The sequence below is a fragment of the Eptatretus burgeri genome, chromosome 1, assembly GCF_056783735.1.
Source record: "Eptatretus burgeri isolate ZD-2024b chromosome 1, Ebu_testis_v1, whole genome shotgun sequence".
In the NCBI taxonomy this organism is placed as follows: Eukaryota; Metazoa; Chordata; class Myxini; order Myxiniformes; family Myxinidae; genus Eptatretus; species Eptatretus burgeri.
Window position 1 is genome coordinate 118,046,896 of NC_140961.1, and position 17,500 is coordinate 118,064,395.

The following is a 17,500-nucleotide window of genomic DNA, read 5'->3' on the forward strand; positions in this document are numbered from 1 at the left end:
TTCAGTACATTCCCATTTGTGTCCTTTATCAACCTGACCTGCAGCACATCCTTCCCAGCTTGGTCCCTCTGTCTGGCCAATCGGTACAAATCCTTTTTCCCTTCCTTTGTATCCAACTTCTCATACAGCTCACCATATGCCTTTTCCTTGGCCTTTGCCACCTCTCTTCACCTTGCGCCACCACTCCTTGTACTCCTGTCTACTTTCTTCATCTCTCTGGCTATCCCACTTCTTTTTCGCCAACCCCTTCTTTCTTATACTTTCCTCTACTTCCTCATTCCACCACCAAGTCTCCTTATCTTCCTTCCTCTGTCCAGATGTCACACCAAGTACCTTCCCAGCTATCTCCCTCACCACTTCTGCTGTAGTTGCCCAATCATCCCACACTTCTTTACCACCATCCAACACCTGTCTCACCTCCTCCCCAAATTTCAAGCAACAGTCTTCCTCCTTCAGCTTCCACCATCTGGTCCTTGGTTCAGCCCTCACTCTCTTCCAAAACCTCACCTCCAAAATCATCCTACAGACCACCAATCGATGCTGTCGAGCTACACTCTCCCCTGCCACTACCTTACAGTCTCAAATCTCTTTCAGGTTGCATCTCCTGCTTAAGATGTAATCCACCTGTGTGCACTTTCCTCCACTCTTGTACATCACCCTGTGTTCCTCCTTCTTCTTGAAATACGTATTTACCACCGCCATTTCCATTCTTTTTGCAAAATCTACCACCATTTGCCCTTCCACATTCCTCTCGTTGACACCGTATCTACCCATCACCTCCTCATCCTCTTTATTCCCTTCCCCAACATTCCCATTGAAATCTGCTCCAATCAGCACTCTTTCATCCTTGGATACACTCTCCACCACTTCATCTAACTCACTCCAGAAATCTTCTTTATACTCCATCTCACACCCCATATGTGGGGCATATGCACTGATGACATGCATCATCACCCCTTCAATTTCCAACTTCACACTCATCAATCGGTCTGATACTCTCCTCACCTCCAATACCCTCTTGACTTAATCCTCCTTCAGGATTACCCCGACACCATTTCTCCTCCCATCCACACCATGGTAGAACAGTTTGAAACCACCTCCAATGCTCCTAGCCTTACTCCCCATCCACTTGGTCTCTTGTACACACAGTATGTTCACCTTTCTTCTCTCCATCATATTAGCCAACTCTCGCTCTTTGCCAGTCATAGTCCCAACATTCAGAGTTCCAACTCTCACCTCCACACTTCTACCCTTCCCCCTCTCCCACTGCCTCTGGACACGCCTTCCCCGTCTCCTTCTCCTCCTTCGCCCAGCAGTAACCAATTTCCACCAGTACCCCGCTGACCAACAGTAACGGTGGCGGTCCTTGGTAACCCGGGCCTCGACCGATCCGGTATGGAAATTCGTTTTATTGTCTGCATAATGATTTGGCATAGGTTTTACGCCGGTTGTCCTTCCTGACGCAACCCTGGTCGCCTCATACGACACACAGGGATATGGTACACCTATTATAACCAGGGCATACACCGGGCCCAGTACACTGGTACTCATTTTGCTGACCTCGGAAGGATGACAGGCTGAGTCAACCCCCTGGTGTATTAATTCAGTGGCCCAACGGGGCTTGAACTCAGGACCATTTGGAACCCAAGCTGCTGCTCTAACCACTGCGCCAACACCAGTCTTTTATAACCCTTAAACCCTTAAAACCATTTTCACCCTTAAAAGTGTAGGTCTTTCCTTTGGAGAAATTGCATAGAAGGCAAGGTGTCAGTGAGTACAGTTTCCTACACCATCAAAAGGCACTTGGAAACTGGAGGAAACTCTGACATGAAGAGGTCTGGCAGACCCAAAGCCATAACACAATCAGAAGACAAGTTTCTGAGAATCAACAGCTTGTGTGATAGGTGGCTCACAGGACAGCAGCTTCAAGCACAGCTTAACACTGGTCGAAGTAAGGAAGTCTCAGTTTTAACTGTGAAGAGAAGATGTTGAGCTGCAGGTTTGACAGGTCGAGTGGCAGTAAGAAAGCCATTGCTAAGATGGCAAAATAAGAAAAAGAGGCTTGCCTGGGCCATGAAGCACTGCCTGTGGACAGCAGAAAACTGGAAGAAGGTCTTATGACCGATTAATCAAAAGAAAGCCATTGCTGAGATGGCAAAATAAGAAAAAGAGGCTTGCCTGGGCCATGAAGCACTGCCTGTGGACAGCAAAAAACTGGAAGAAGGTCTTATGACCGATTAATCAAAATTTGAAATCTTCGGTTCATCACGCAGGGTTTTTGTACGCCATCGAGTCGGCGAAAGGATGATTCCTCAGTGTGTGACACCAACTGTCAAACATGGAGGAGGAAGCGTGATGATCTGGGGCTCTTTTTCTGGATCCAGAGTTGGCGACTTGCACAGAGTTACTGGCACCCTGAACCAAAAGGGCTACCACAGCATTCAGCAGCACAAGGCAATACCATCTCGTCTATGCATAGTTGGCCAGGGGTTCATCCTGCAGCAAGATAACGACCCAAAACATACCTCGAGGCTATGTCAGAATTACCTTCGAAGAAAAGAACGAGACTGAAGGCTTTAAATCATGGAATGGCCAGCACAGTCTCCAGACTTATACCCATCGAGCTGATTTGGGATGAACTGGATAGAAGGGTGAAAGCAAAGCAACCTACAAGTGAAACACATTTGTGGGAACTTCTGCAACAGTGTTGGGAAGAACTTTCCGTACAATATTTGATTTCCATTGGAGAATGAATGCCACGAGTATGTTCGGCTGTTATATCTGCAAAAGGTGGCTACTTTGATGAGTCAAAAACTTAGATTCAATTTTATTCAACAAAACGATTCCATGATTTCTTTTTTATCTGCAATTGTTTATTTGTTTTATGCTTTAATTTCAGAGTACACTGTTACATTAAACTGCTTAAATTTCAGGAAAAAGTGGAAAAATGGGGGTGTTCTAAAACTTTTGACCGGTAGTGTGTGTGTGTGTGTGTGTGTGTGTGTGTGTGTGTGTGTGTGTGTGTGTGTGTGTGTGTGTGTGTGTGTGTGTGTGTGTGTGTGTGTGTGTGTGTGTGTGTGCATATATATATATATATATACACACATACAAACATATATATATATATAGACACACATACAAACATATATATATATATATATATATATATATATATATATATATATATATACACACATACAAACATATATATATATATATATATATATATATATATATATATATATATATATATATATATATATGCATGCTTGGTGTTGGCTTAATGCTTAGGGTGGTAGGCTTGAGATGTATACATATATGTACATATTTCGGAGACATTATATCATGAAAGCATGTGTATGTAGATTTATATGTATGTATGTGTATATATATATATATATATATATATATATATATATATATATATATATATATATGTATTATGTATACATATGTTGGTATAATCACATCAGATGATTACTTTAACACAGTGCACGCGGGGTTGGAGACCACTGCGAATGACTGGGGCATTGATTAAATGCACTGCATTCGATGTTGCAATTACTACCCTCCAAGGTTGACCCAAATGAAGATGAAGTGGGCATTTTAATAAGTGGCAGGCAGATCAGTGGGAAGACGTTCCTTCCCAAATAATTTTTTTATTGCAATAAAATACGGGGATAATGATAGAAAAGACAATTAATAAATAATAGCACAGATCTTGCGGTTGAGAGAGACAGCTCGGTATGAAAGGAACATGCAATATTCAGTGCAAGAGATGCATAAGTATTACCCCATAATCGCACTGACAAATACCAGGACTTGCACACAAAACAATGGGCCAGGCTTGAGGTAGTTCAAAGCTGGCACCTTGCAGGGTCTCAGTGCACAGGGCAATGAGGAATGATGAGGTGGATGTGAGTTAATGGCTATGAAGTAGAGCAGTGGTTTTCAAACTTTTTTTCGTGGCGACCCAATTTCAGAACCTCTCTACATCGCGTGACCCAAAAGATTCAAAACCCAATTCATAATGTATAAGATAAGATTTTATGACACAAGAACATTTACTGTTTACTTTATTCACCTTCGTCATGTTTTCATAGACGAGTAAACGGAGAATAGCTGACAGTATCCAAATAGTACAGTTGAATGTTTCAGAAGTTTAGTCCGAATGACATTTCGATATATCAGTGAGAAGGATGAGCCTGTTTGTCAGAAACCAACTTCTCTATTCGTGGAGAAGTAGATGACAATGCCAGGATGATACCATGCTCCATTTCTAGGCGATTTCTGTACTTTATTTTAATCACCACCATGGTGGATAACGACTGCTCACAAAGGTATGATGAAGGATATGGCATGAGAACCTTAATGGCGCGCCGTGACAGGGTCGGGTACGACGGCAGCATTTTGCACCAGAATGTCAACAACGAATTCGTCCGCGCAAGAGCCTGCGCTCCTGAATCCTGCTGGAGCTGTACAAGCTCTTCCTGTGCTGTATCATGTTCATCAGAAAACGAGTCCAGCAGAGCCGTGAAAGGTTCCCGAACAACAGAAAAGGACTGCACATCCAGCTCAGGGAAATTGTGCTCGAACTGTTCAATGAGCGACCGAAGGTGACATGCTATCTCCCCAGAAAGACTGTCGAGCTCAGTTTCATCGTACTGGCAGGTCGTTAGATGCTCCACCAGACGGGGGAAAAGGGTGAAGCGCTTATCATCTGTTTTGTCTGCCAGTAATTTTAGGGTCGCCAGAAATCCGCTCATTTTGTCGTGAAAAATCATGAGGTTGGCGTCTTTGCCTTGAAGGGAGCAGTTGAGGACATTGAGACGTTCAAAGATGTCAACGAGATAGCACAGTTCTGACAGCCAAGAGTCCGACTCAAGCAACGCTACCCATGCCATTTTCCGTTATGTGCGTAGGAACTCCTTCAGTTCATCTTTGAGCTCGTAAATGCGCAGAAGAAGGTTTCCTCGAGATAACCATCTGACTTAAGTGTAGAATAGTAAATTCTTATGGTCGGCGTCCATCTCCTGGCAGAATAGCCTGAATAACCTAGTGTTGAGGGCGCTCGATTCGATGTGATTCTCCATTTTTACGACTTCTGAGAACACGCTCTGCAAGGTTTCTTGCAAAGTAAGAGAGGCGAGCGCTTCTCGGTGAATCATGCAGTGTACCATGGAGGTCTGAGGAGCCACCTCAAGCAATTTAGCCTTGAATCAAGAACGCACTCCTAACATTGCTGGCGCGCCGTCTGTTGTAGAACTGAGCAACTTTCCTAAGTCCAGATCATGGTCACGATAAAACTGCTCTACTTTCCCAAAAATGTCCTCGCCTTTGGTGGTGGCCTCCAATGGTTTGATGAGCAGAGGCTCATCGACAAAGTTATCAGCCTTGATGAAGCGGACCCAGACGATGAGTTACGCGTACGATGTGATATTAGTGGACTCGTCCAACTGTATGGCGTGCCATGGCGATTCCTTGATCTTCTCTACGACCTGAGCCGTTATGTCCAGACTCATATCTTCAATTCTGCGTTGGATGGTGTTGTGTCAGAGAGGATTATAACTGCCAGTTTCTTTGCCGCTTCCTCCCCAACCATGAGAGATACCATGTCCTTTGCACATGGCAGCACGAGTTCTTCCGCAATGGAGTGGGGCTTTTTAGTCTTGCCAACATGGAGCGACACTCGATACGAGGCCTATAATGCCCGAGAATTGGTCTGATGGCATGTACCCTCTCTGTCAAGATGCGTATTCTTGAGTGCAAGAAGTTTCCTCTTGAAGAACGCTCTCTCCTTATATAAGGCGCATGTTTTGTAGTCAAATGCCTCTGCAACTTATTTTGTTTCATAGACTCCGTAGAAAGCACTTCAAAACAAATCACACACTAACGCCTCTGTGCCCCACTTTTATCCACCACGTCGTAAAATCCAAGGTCCAGAAATTTACTCTGGTAAGAACGTTCTCGAGATTTGCTGGTGGCCGGTGCTGCCATCACAAACAAGGTCTCGAGTCGTACGTGGAGATGTGAATAGACGTTAATGATAGAGTCAGAGTCTGAGAGGCCGTGGATCAAACCACTAATTTCCCGCCAAAGTGAACCGCCCTTCAGCGAGCCCACGCATCGGCTGGATCCCATTCCAAGCGTCATGTTGTGCCGGTTCCCATACTTTGAATGAACCGTTTATATTACAACCCGTAAAAGTGAACACCGATCGAAAATAGACCATTTTTTTCGCTGCAAGCGGACGTCCGCGACCCTCGAAATTTGCTCGGCGACCCCACTCGGGGTCGCGCCCCCGGGTTTGAAAAACTAAGAAGTAGAGAGAGAGATGTCTTCCTCCAAGTGGTGCAACTCCAGCTGTCATGCACAGGTGCAATTATGATCCTCGTCAACTCTGGAACTGCCCTCAAGCATGACAAGCCCCTTTTATTTGCCAACCACTGCTTGTATCTTCCAGGTCACCCTGCACTGTGGGATGGCCCTGAACAAAAGTGTTCTGCTTTCCTCCAGGGCACTCCAGTCCATTTCGCCATCATGGCTTGTGGTTCACTGACCAGACAGTTTGTGATGGTATTCTTTGAAGCGCGTAGTGCTTTTCGGTGCCTTTGAAATGCACAAGTCCTCACCTGGCCTCACCTTTTACAGGAGGTTTTACACAATGCAATCGTACTCTATACTGTCTTAAAATTAACACTCACTGCTGCTTCGGTGCACATTTTACAATGCAACTTTCCTCGTGATAAAGAGCTGTTGTAAGAGGAATATAACCTATATTGTCACATGGTCCATACTCTCCTGAACACGATCTATCGAAGGATTTCATCTCCTTCCACGTAACATTATATTACGTATAATATATTTGAGAGGTACAGATTCAACAAACCTTTTTTTTTTTTTTTGCAATCACTTCAAATAATGTGTGGATTTTTTCTATGAGAGTCCTGTTTATCAAACAAGATGCGTTTCTAAAAACTGAATGTTTCTTTCAGCTGCTATATTGAGTGCAAGCACGGATACTGCAGTTATGCACCAGAATACAAGTGTGTCTGCGACTTAGGATGGACAACCAACCAGTCACTTGCAAATGACACTGGGGTGGGTTGTGACGTTGATTGCGGATGCTTTCTGCACAGCTTTTGTCCAGTTGGCCTCAAACACTGCATTGAATGTAAAGGTAATTGTTCGGGAGAAGGGGATGGAGATGTGGAAAATATAATTTATTTACGAGATGCAGAGTGAAATAATTCCAGTGCTGCCTTTAAGCTCATTTCTTTTAATGTATGCAGATTGGACAACGGGACCGTTTTGTGAGTTTTGCAAGCCTGGGAGTTATGGCAATGCAACTTCTCCAGCTGAATGCAAACCATGTACTTGCAATGGGCATGAGGATGCCTCGAAGGGCTTCTGTGACATGGTGTCAGGGACGTGTTATTGTGCCGGACATACTGATGGAATACACTGTGACCACTGTGAGGCGGGATTTTATGGAGATCCTCGGTATGTACCAAAGTAAGAAAGCAACATCAGATACAATGGTACTTCATCAGGTTTTTTTTTTTTTGTGAAAAAGAAAAATTTATCACAAGTGAATAAAATAGAAAATATTCTTGAAAGTGAATGCTATTTTATAAAGTTACACCAAGTCAAAACCTAACAATCCATCCCCTTGGACAAATGTTTGTCGTGGACTTGAAAAGGTCTACATTTTCACAAACTAGAGTTTAATTAACTATATTATTTTATCATATCTAACAATGCTATTTGTACAATCTCATAAATTTCTCTTCGACACTCAAATTTTCAATCGTGAGAGAGAGAGAGAGAGAGACAGAGAGAGAGAGAGAGAGAGAGAGAGAGAGAGAGAGAGAGAGAGAGAGAGATAGAGAGAGAGAGAGAGAGAGAGATAGAGATAGAGATAGAGATAGAGATAGAGATAGAGATAGAGATAGAGATAGAGATATATATATATATAGGTGGGAGGAGAGGGAGAGGAGTGGGAGTGGGGGGGGGGGGTGGAGAGTGAGGGGATTCCAGCAGATGTGACATACAGTTTAACGGCACACACATTGGTTAATCGCCCTACCTGTGAAACACCGGGATGAGAGTTTATAGCTGTGTTGGGATTCAAACCCAGACTCAACAGCTTGGAGCATGCATGCGTACCTCTTGTCTCTCCTGCCATGATGTTTACAAAACATTTCATTTTGTTATTTCATTTGTATTTAACTTTGCCGAAGTGACTGCAGAACATCTCAGGGTCATTGCAGGTGAGTGGGCCCTGAAAATTGTTCAACTCAATCAATATACAGTATTCAGTGACAGTGTGAATATTGTGGAGTGCTCACCAAGTGGCTTAAGCATTCAAATGAAGCAGTTGATAAGAAATGGCTCGCCTGGCAAGCGATTTGCGATTGCCAAACCGTCATATTAAACCCACATATGGCATGCTATGTCCTTTAAGATTAGCAGTGGGAACTGCTGCTAAGTTCAATTCTGGAGCTTAAATTTTGTAATTTGGCTTCGGTTAACAGATTCTCGAGGTTATGGCATGTGCAAAAATTAAATAAAGCCACGAACGCTGGCGTCTCTGGGTTTTACAAGCATTGCAATGTGTCCATTGATTCGTAGGTATGATGAACAGGCATTTGATGATATGAGTGAGGAAAGTGAAAAAAAATGAACTTTATTTTTAAGAAATCATTGTGACCTGTTACAAGTCAAGGCATGATTGAGCAATCCAAAAAATGGCGAATTAAGACACCAGCGAGGTAATCTCGGATGCGCCTTAAGACCCATTCAATGGGGACGGCTGAGGGATGCGCCTGATAAAGGACACAATTAAATAGGGCCGTTAATTATCTTCAAAAGTGTTGTTTTATTTCACTCAAACACTCAATTTTCACTCGGACACTTCCATCGAGTTCCATCAGTGTGCATGAAAAGATTCAGGCTGCTATGTTTCATGGTTTTGGAGTTAATGAGGAGACACTCCCACTGACACACACACACACACACACACACACACACACACACACATACACACACACACACACACACACACACACACACACACTTATTATATTCAGGGTGGGGCAGAGAGAGATTAAAAAACCAATTTTCTGGATACTGGTGTAGTGGGAAAACTACATGTTACCCTACTACATCACCCTGTTACATCACCTTGTTACGTTACCCGACATCTTCCTAATTACATCATACCATTTACATCATACCATCAAAAAACTGCCGAAATTTCTTTGGAGATGCTCTGCTGCATCATGCAAAACATGCGTGGATGACTCGAGGCATTCATGTGCAGAGACTGAGGTCACCGCGTGGATGTGATGTTCAATAAATAAATGGCATGCAATGTGCTTTATGATGACATATTTGTAATTTGGCAAATACAAAATGTTAATTTTATGACTGAGTTTTAAAAATCTCCCGTTTCTCTGCCCCACCTTGTATATACGTCCAGATTGAAAATCAAAGTTGGCATCTTTGGAACTCTGACAAAAACATAATATGAACTATGTGTATCTCGATTATGGAACCTTTTGAACAACCATCCTGCAGTTATGGTTGTGCATTGCTATGAGAGAAATGAGAAAATGTTTAATATGGACAGCATGATGATACCACGTATATTATAAAACAAGTTTTTATAAGTACGCTTTGGCTTCTACTTGTTTAATTCCTATCACAACTCAAAGGTGGGTTTTATTTTAATTTATTTGAATAAACAAGAAGCATGATACATGGTGCAGATTAAATGATTATTTTTATCCTGGTGTCAATAATTAATCTGTGGAAGATTAATTTTTTTCAACTGGTAATTATTGGAGAAGGGAAGGACCCATGCTCATTCACAATGGCCTGCAACAAGGGAAGGCAATAAAAGTCAACTATAATAATTGGATTATCACATGTAAGCCAGACAAGATGGGATAGGCACATTATCCCAATATGAATGTCATTAATGAGCCAGTTGGGTTTTAATGAGAATCAAAAAGTGAAGTGTTATTTTTTTTTGAGAGAGTACTTTAATTTCATAAAGACTGCAATCCAAAATCCTTCATACAAATGCCTTAATTTGGATTTGAAACCACTGTATCAAGGATATTTCCATAACTGTTTATCTCTTTCTATCTGTTGATATCGATCTTCATTCATTCCCTTTGTGTAGAAATGGTGGACAATGCTACAGGGAATGTGTCGGTCGAATTTTTACCAACAGCACTCAACCTGCTGCTTTTGGCTTCCCACGGGGGCCTGAATCTCCCCACAATGGCCGGATGTTCTGCCTATGGGTATTGTCAGTGTTTGACGAACCGTCTTTGCTGCACTCGTATTCGGTCACGATTGAATTGAAGATCGATGTTAACCTGCAATGCGAGGTAATGTGTGACTTGAAAGCATGTTATCTTACAAGCACACGCTCATTCTCTGACTAAATCCACTTGATCTTAGTTTGTGCTGGTACTTATTTCATGTTTTTCCAATTTGTGTTTGCCATTTTTTTTTTTGTATTCAAAGTCAAGGTTCATGGAAGTGATAGAACATTGAGCATATCAGGACACCACAGATAAAACTGAACAGAAGAAAGAGTGGGGGGGGGGGGACACCAACACCAGGATTGAGGGACAAAAAAGAGACTTGGACAGAAAATGGATGTGGGGAAGAATGAGAGGGAGAGGAGGATGCACGTGGGGAACAAGATGGATAAAGAAATTACTCTCAGGAAGGAAAAACTGGAAATTTGGGAGGAGGTGGGCTTGGGGTGGGGGTGGTATGTTAAATGGGGTTGAAAAGATCATGGTTTTGGATGGAGGATAATATGAGATGGTGGTGAACAGGTATCACTTTGCATTTTTCTATATTCAAGATCAAAGCTCATGGAAGAATATGGAGACACAGTGTATAAAGCCAAAAACTGAGAGTGAGCAATAGTTGGACATGACAAGGAAGGAAATTGATTAACATGAAAAGAAGAGAGTAGAAGAGGAAACACATTAACCAGCGAGGAAGAGGGTTGGGTAAGCTTTGGTCATGTTAATGGGGGTAAAGAATATTTGGGTTGGGATGGGGGATGAAATGAGATGGTAGTGCAAGGCCTGCTTGATTGAAGCCTTGTCAGGAAGAGTTGGATTGAATCGCTGCTGGATGGCAGTTACACGGATGGGAGAGAAGAGGTACAAAAGTGTTGAGGTTTGCAGCAAGCCTGAGTTTTGGTGGTTTAATTTTGGGAGTGGGTCATTTGAAGTAATGCATACCATACATCTTTGAAAATCTGGAAAGGATCAGGTGATTGAGATTACAGGGCATGTGACACCAGAGGAGAGTTGCTAAAAATAGATGGAGGCCTGCAGCCTACCTGCAATGTGACCTTTTGACTCCATCAGTAGGTGATTACAATAATTTTTGAGAGTTTTTGATGAGAGGGAATTCAGGAGAGACAAATATGATGCCGTGGCACTGACTTATACTTCTTATCTTCTATACATTATCTATCATATGCTACGTTTCGTATGCAGTTATTGTTTTCTGAAAGAAAATCTATGAAGTGTTGTTATCAGTTGGTTTTTTTCTGATTGTTATTAATATTATTATCTTCTTTCCTCCAGAAAAACTATTTGTACATTTTTGATGATATTCCAGAGTTTGTTGGCGGAACTTTGAGCACAAATACATTATGGAGAGACAACTCTTTGGTTGATTTATTCTGTCAAGCCTCATCACAGACACTTACAATCAGCCCAAAATCTGGTGTGTAACTTTCTCGTATTTTGGTCATTCTCAATCTTTCAAACATTTTAATTTATATTTCTGTTCTCTCCTCTATACCACTGAAGGTGGATGGAGGTTATGTTTTACACCTCTGTTTGGCTGTTTGTTTGTCTGTGAGCAGGATATCTCAAAAGGTCATGGAGAGATTTGGGCAATACTTGGTGTGCAGGTTGTGCGTGTGTGTGACAATAATGAAATGATTCGATTTTGGTTAAGATCCAGATCCACATACAAGAAAAAAAAAAAAAAAAATATATATATATATATATATATATATATATATATATATATATATATATATATATATATATTGTTGCGGATTCGCGCCCGCCGGCGTGCTGACGGCCACGTAACTCGAATCGCGGCACGTCGCCCACCGGACGGACAATCCAGTCGTGACCCTCTCGGACTAACGCCGGGAACCAGTCACGGGTGGACCTTTCGGTCTCACCGCGATCGAGCCAATCAGCCCCCGCGTGGGATAGGGTTGCTCGCCAAATTCGACCTACCTAAGTACCCACGCGGAGGGTAGACCGGGCGATCGCACCTCGCCGCAGGTCGACTTCGGACACGGGCCACTTAAGTGACCCGTTCCGTACTATCGGGATAACCGAGCGGTGTTATCGTCGACCTCGACGGTTCGATTAATTATCGGGCGTATTCAGCCCACTACCAACCCTTTACGTGAAGCAAGATGGGGATTCAATAGAGGAAAAGACGAAGCGAAGCGGGAGAATAGTTCAACACAAAGCACATTTATTCGCGACGAACGGAAAGCACACATATTCAATTCCACCAAAAGCACACAGAAAAGAAAAACACAATGCAATTTACACAAAAAGCAAATGTAAAAGCGAAAACACAATGCAGAGCTAATACTGACTACCGAGCACACGGCAACACTTATACAATTCTACTTCACAGACGGCGCCGACAACACATACCCAAAACCAAGGAAAGAATACCCTCAAGGATGAGGCGGGCCTGAGGCCGAGACCGGGTCGGGCCGACCCGTCTGGTGATGAGACGCGGAGCGGCGATGGTGCCTCAACTCCGCGGGCCTCGCGGGCAGTGTCTGGTAGGGGGTGGGAAAGGGGCCCCCTTGGTCGCACTATCTCAGCGCGGGGGGAAACAGGAGGGGGTTGCTGATGCTCGGGGTATAGAGGATTTTTTTATTGTCCCGCGACGAGCGTCTCCACCTCGGCCAGGTCGCGCTGTCGGCCTCCCTGGGGTGCAGCTCCCTGCACGACGCGAGCACCCCCTCGTCTGCCCTCGCCGCCTCTCCACAGCTCCGTCCCCTCCGCTCCGACTCCAACGCACACGACGACCAGCTCCTTCTTGCCAACTCCACCGCCCGCGAAGTCTTAACTCTCTGTTCTCCGTCTCGACTCTACTACTCACTGGACTGACGAACACGGTCGCTTATATCAGCCCCGTGGCTTCGCCCTCTCATCTTTGACCCCCTCCCTTCGACCTTTCACCTCGCTCCCCATTGGCCCGAGAAAAAGTGGGCGTGAATGCTTTTTGATCCATAAATTTGCATATATCGATCGCCCTCCAACGCCCTGGGGGCGGGGCCAAATCGCCCCTCGCTCACCGATTGGACGGAACAAAAGTGGGCGTGTGTCGTTTTTGATCCGTTTTTGAAGCACAAAATCCGTGATTTTGTACACGCTGTGGGCGCGCGCCCTGCACGAGTCCAACACCGGTACCCACAAGCGGCGCAAGAACGGTGGCGATGCGACGGTTGCGAGGTGTGACGTGAAGGTCGTGGCGGTTGTGGTGAAGCGGCGTTGTGGTTGGTGGTTGATGTTGTGGTTGTGGTGGTAATCATGGCGGTTGGTCCAAAATAAAGATAGCAAAAGAAAAACGGCTATCCTGAAGAGTCGCAGCACGCATAAATGACATGTATTCCCACTAGACAACGGGTTTGGGCCTAACTACACATGTACTTACCGAGATACCTCACCTAAGGGACCTGAATGGTGGTTTGCGAATTTGGTAACCACAACAATATATATATATATATATATATATATATATATATATATATATATATATATATATATATATATATATATATATATATATTTTAAATTTTAAGTGATTCTTCACCATTCAGAGATAGGGCCAAAATGATATATTGCATGATATTTCAGAAAGTTCTGGACAGATTCATTTCAAAACTTGGTGGACTGGTTTGGTGTGTGACAAGGACAAAGTTATTAAATTTTGATGAGGATCGGAATCCGGATACTACAATTTTTGAAGTGATTTCTCACAATTGAGAGATACCACAAAAAACGATTTTGCACGATATTTCAAAACGTTTTGGATGGGTTATGACAAAACTTGGTGGACGATTTGGGTAAGTGATGAGAACAAGCAGATTAGGTTTTGGCTGAAGTCCCGATGCAGATCCAGCCTATCAGTGGGATACAAAAAGGATACTGTTCAGCCTGGCAGAGGTATGTGCTCTATCGAGGGCTGATTAGTTATTGTATGCAGGGAATTGTGTTTAGTTTTTGAATGAACCGCAGCTCAATGATAGTTCAATGATTCTATGACATGGATATACCTGAAGAATTGTGGTTCATCGTTTCTCCAATATATTTTCCTTGCAGGCATCATGGCAGTGTATGTGGAAGGTAGCATTATGCAAGATGAAAGACCTGGAAATTTCAATGCTTCATACTCTGTCCACACATGTTCTCCCAAATGTTCGGGCTCTCAGATCTGTTCTAATAGCAGCTGTACCTGTCCATTTGGATTTGCTGGGACGGAATGTGAAAAGCTTCCTTGCTCGAATCATTGCACTGAAAGATATGGATTAGGGTGGTGCAACAGAGTGAGTTGTAATCATTTGTGTGTGTGTGTGTGTGTGTGTGTGTGTGTGTGTGTGTGTGTGTGTGTGTGTGTGTGTGTGTGTGTGTGTGTGTGTGTGTGTGTGTGTGTGTGTGTGTGTGTGTGTGTGTGTGTGTGTGTGTGTGTGTGTGTGTGTGTGTGTGTGTGTGTGTGAAAGTTATTGCGTTGGTGATTCACTGCAACATATTGTCAAGGATATTTGTGTGCAGTTTGTAAATCATCTGTATGTGCGCTTCACAGGAATCGATGTTGTGTGAATGTGAAAAAGGATATTTTGGAATCATTTGCAATCTGAAACAAAACAGCAGCGATGTGATGTGGGACTTTTTCATGGAGTTTCAAAATGTGCAGGTGTGACTTTCAAAATTGATCACGAAAGAGTTGCTACTGCATTCAACCTGTCAATATTTTACCAATGCATCCTTGTGTCGTGTGTGTTGCATCACGTGCATTTTTCCCAAATTGTAGCACATGTTCCATGCTGCAGGGATACACATTTCATCATGGGGTTGTTTTTTTATGGGGGTTGGGGGTACATTAGGCTTGCTTGTCCTGTCTGTAATTGTTTTGAGGGAAAAGAAAACTGTGTTTTTAATTTTATTTTACTACAATGATTGGCATGAGGATACCTTGTACCTAGGTAATGAGTATGGGTATACCAGGGGTGTCTTCAGTTACCAAGCAGCTAGCTAGTGCTTGTCAAGCCAGCCATTTGTTATCAATGGTTTTGAATGGAATTCTTGCTTAAGTATTAAGCCTTTTCGTGATCACTCCACAAGAAACTTGGTAACTGAACACACCAGTTTTTAAACTGGTACTTTGATATTTCTAAGATCATCATTGCTCATTACAGTCTCCCCCCCCCACTTTCTTATGCCTCCGTTGATGAAGTTGCCGGAGGCATTGTTTTTGGGTTGTCTGTCCTTCCATCTGTCCATCCATCCATCCGTCCATGCCAATTTTCTCTGTTTTCTCTACAACCACTTATCTGAGTGACAAAAAATTTTCACCACACATGCGACTACTCATTTAGAATGTTCAAATGATAATTATGATGTCATAGGCAATATGGTATGGCAGCCATGTTGGAAAAAAAGGAAAACATTGGACCTCTGTATCTCCAAAACCACTCCATCTTACTATAATTTAATCTCTGTCTGTATGTTCAAAGGTACTGCAAAAACGGCTGAACCGATCGCAACCATTTTTTGTGTATGCAATCCTGGGACCCCTTGGAGTAAAATAGGCATAAGTAAAATAACATGACCCCCTTGACGGCTCCCGTAGGGAGCGGGTGCTTCTAGTGGAAAAAAATTGGAACTGGCACATTGAAGTACTCCCCGTGGGAAACAAGTGTGATTTTTTTATGTCATACGTAGCTTCATTATGACATCATAATTGCATATGATGATGATGAACCGATCATAATGATGAACCGATCAGTATGAAAATAAAAAACTCCGATCAGTATGAAAATTTTTGAGAGTCATCTTGGTGTAAATTATATGGAGGGAAAAAAACATTGATGACGTCATCTGTAATGTCGTCTGGCAGCCATATGTTTGTTTATTTTCAACATAAAAACCTTTAAAAAATCTTCTCCGAAATGGCTGAACAGATTGAGGGCAAACTTTAGAGGTATGATCGCCTATCCATGAGCAACAAAAAGCTGTCCATCTATGATATCATATGTCACATGTTTTGGTCGTCATATTGAATTTACCCAAAAACCTTAAAAAAAATCATCTTGCTCAGAACAGCTGGACAGATGAAGGGAAAACTTCACACACATGTACTCCAAGCCTTGGGGATACCAGGCTGTTCACGAATAATTAATAGGTCGAATGGTCTGACAGTCGTATTGGATTGAACGAAAATCTTTAAAATTATTTATCTTGAACCGCTTCATCATTCGACGTGAAACGTCACAATTATGATCTCGTCGTCATGGGGAATATGAGTTTTAAATTTCATCCTGATCGGATGCATGGTCTGGCAGCCAGAATTATTTATTATTTTGAATCTGGGTTCAGGGATTTAAATCAAGCTTGGTTGAAGGTTGTATAATGATATAATAATGTGGGTGGAGGCATATCTGGCGACGTAGTGATGTTGAAGAGTGCCCTGCTAGTTTGGATGTGACTTAATTTCTTTAGGCACCTGTTGTCACTGAAGCTTTGAAAAGCTTTATTTGCCGATTTAATTATTCAGTGCCTTTTGTGTTTGATTATCATTATGGCTAATATTCATGAGGTTAATCCATAAAGGTGAAATAAATATTTTTCGTTTCAAGAAGTTTGTCATGAAGTTATTTTGGTCATATTGCTTTTTCTTGTTGTTTTTGCTATTGTTTTTGTTTGTGACCTTTGTTTGATTGCTTTTGCTCTTGTTTTTTTTTTTAAAGGAAAATGGAGGTTTTCTTTCTGGATTTGGACAGTCATTTACAAAGGGTTCAAACAACTCTTTGTGGGTGTTTGGAGGTTCTACTCTCTTCCAGAAAACTGACAGCAGTTTATATTGGTACATACAGCCTGAAACAGTGATTTTAAAAAATTGTTTCTTTTCCTTTTGAATTTAGATTGCTTGTTGTTAATTACAAGTCATTATTGCGAAAGCATACTGAACCAGGATTTTTTTTTCATGAATCAGACCTGCCGGTTGCATCATTGTCGCTTTATGCAGGGCTACTATATATTTGAGCAGGAATTTGGAATTTGGTCAAGGTCCTGATGATGAGAATAATAAGATAATCTATATAACAATACGCTTATCATTCTGTCTGTCTGTCTGCCTGTCACATATCGTGAGATGATGGAATTTCACAAGATTGTGAATTCTGCAT

General features: G+C 42.5%; 1 protein-coding gene across 1 annotated transcript in view; it reads left to right on the forward strand.

The window, feature by feature from the left end:
* Positions 1-17,500, forward strand: part of MEGF8 (multiple EGF like domains 8) — a 197,259-nt gene that overhangs the window by 123,372 nt on the left and 56,387 nt on the right. Inside the window, exons 26-32 of the mRNA XM_085865088.1 lie at positions 6,996-7,180; positions 7,293-7,503; positions 10,193-10,403; positions 11,631-11,772; positions 14,418-14,641; positions 14,899-15,009; positions 17,063-17,178. Of these exons, the coding sequence (XP_085721214.1) occupies positions 6,996-7,180; positions 7,293-7,503; positions 10,193-10,403; positions 11,631-11,772; positions 14,418-14,641; positions 14,899-15,009; positions 17,063-17,178 (1,200 nt within the window). The remainder of the gene's footprint in view (positions 1-6,995; positions 7,181-7,292; positions 7,504-10,192; positions 10,404-11,630; positions 11,773-14,417; positions 14,642-14,898; positions 15,010-17,062; positions 17,179-17,500) is intronic.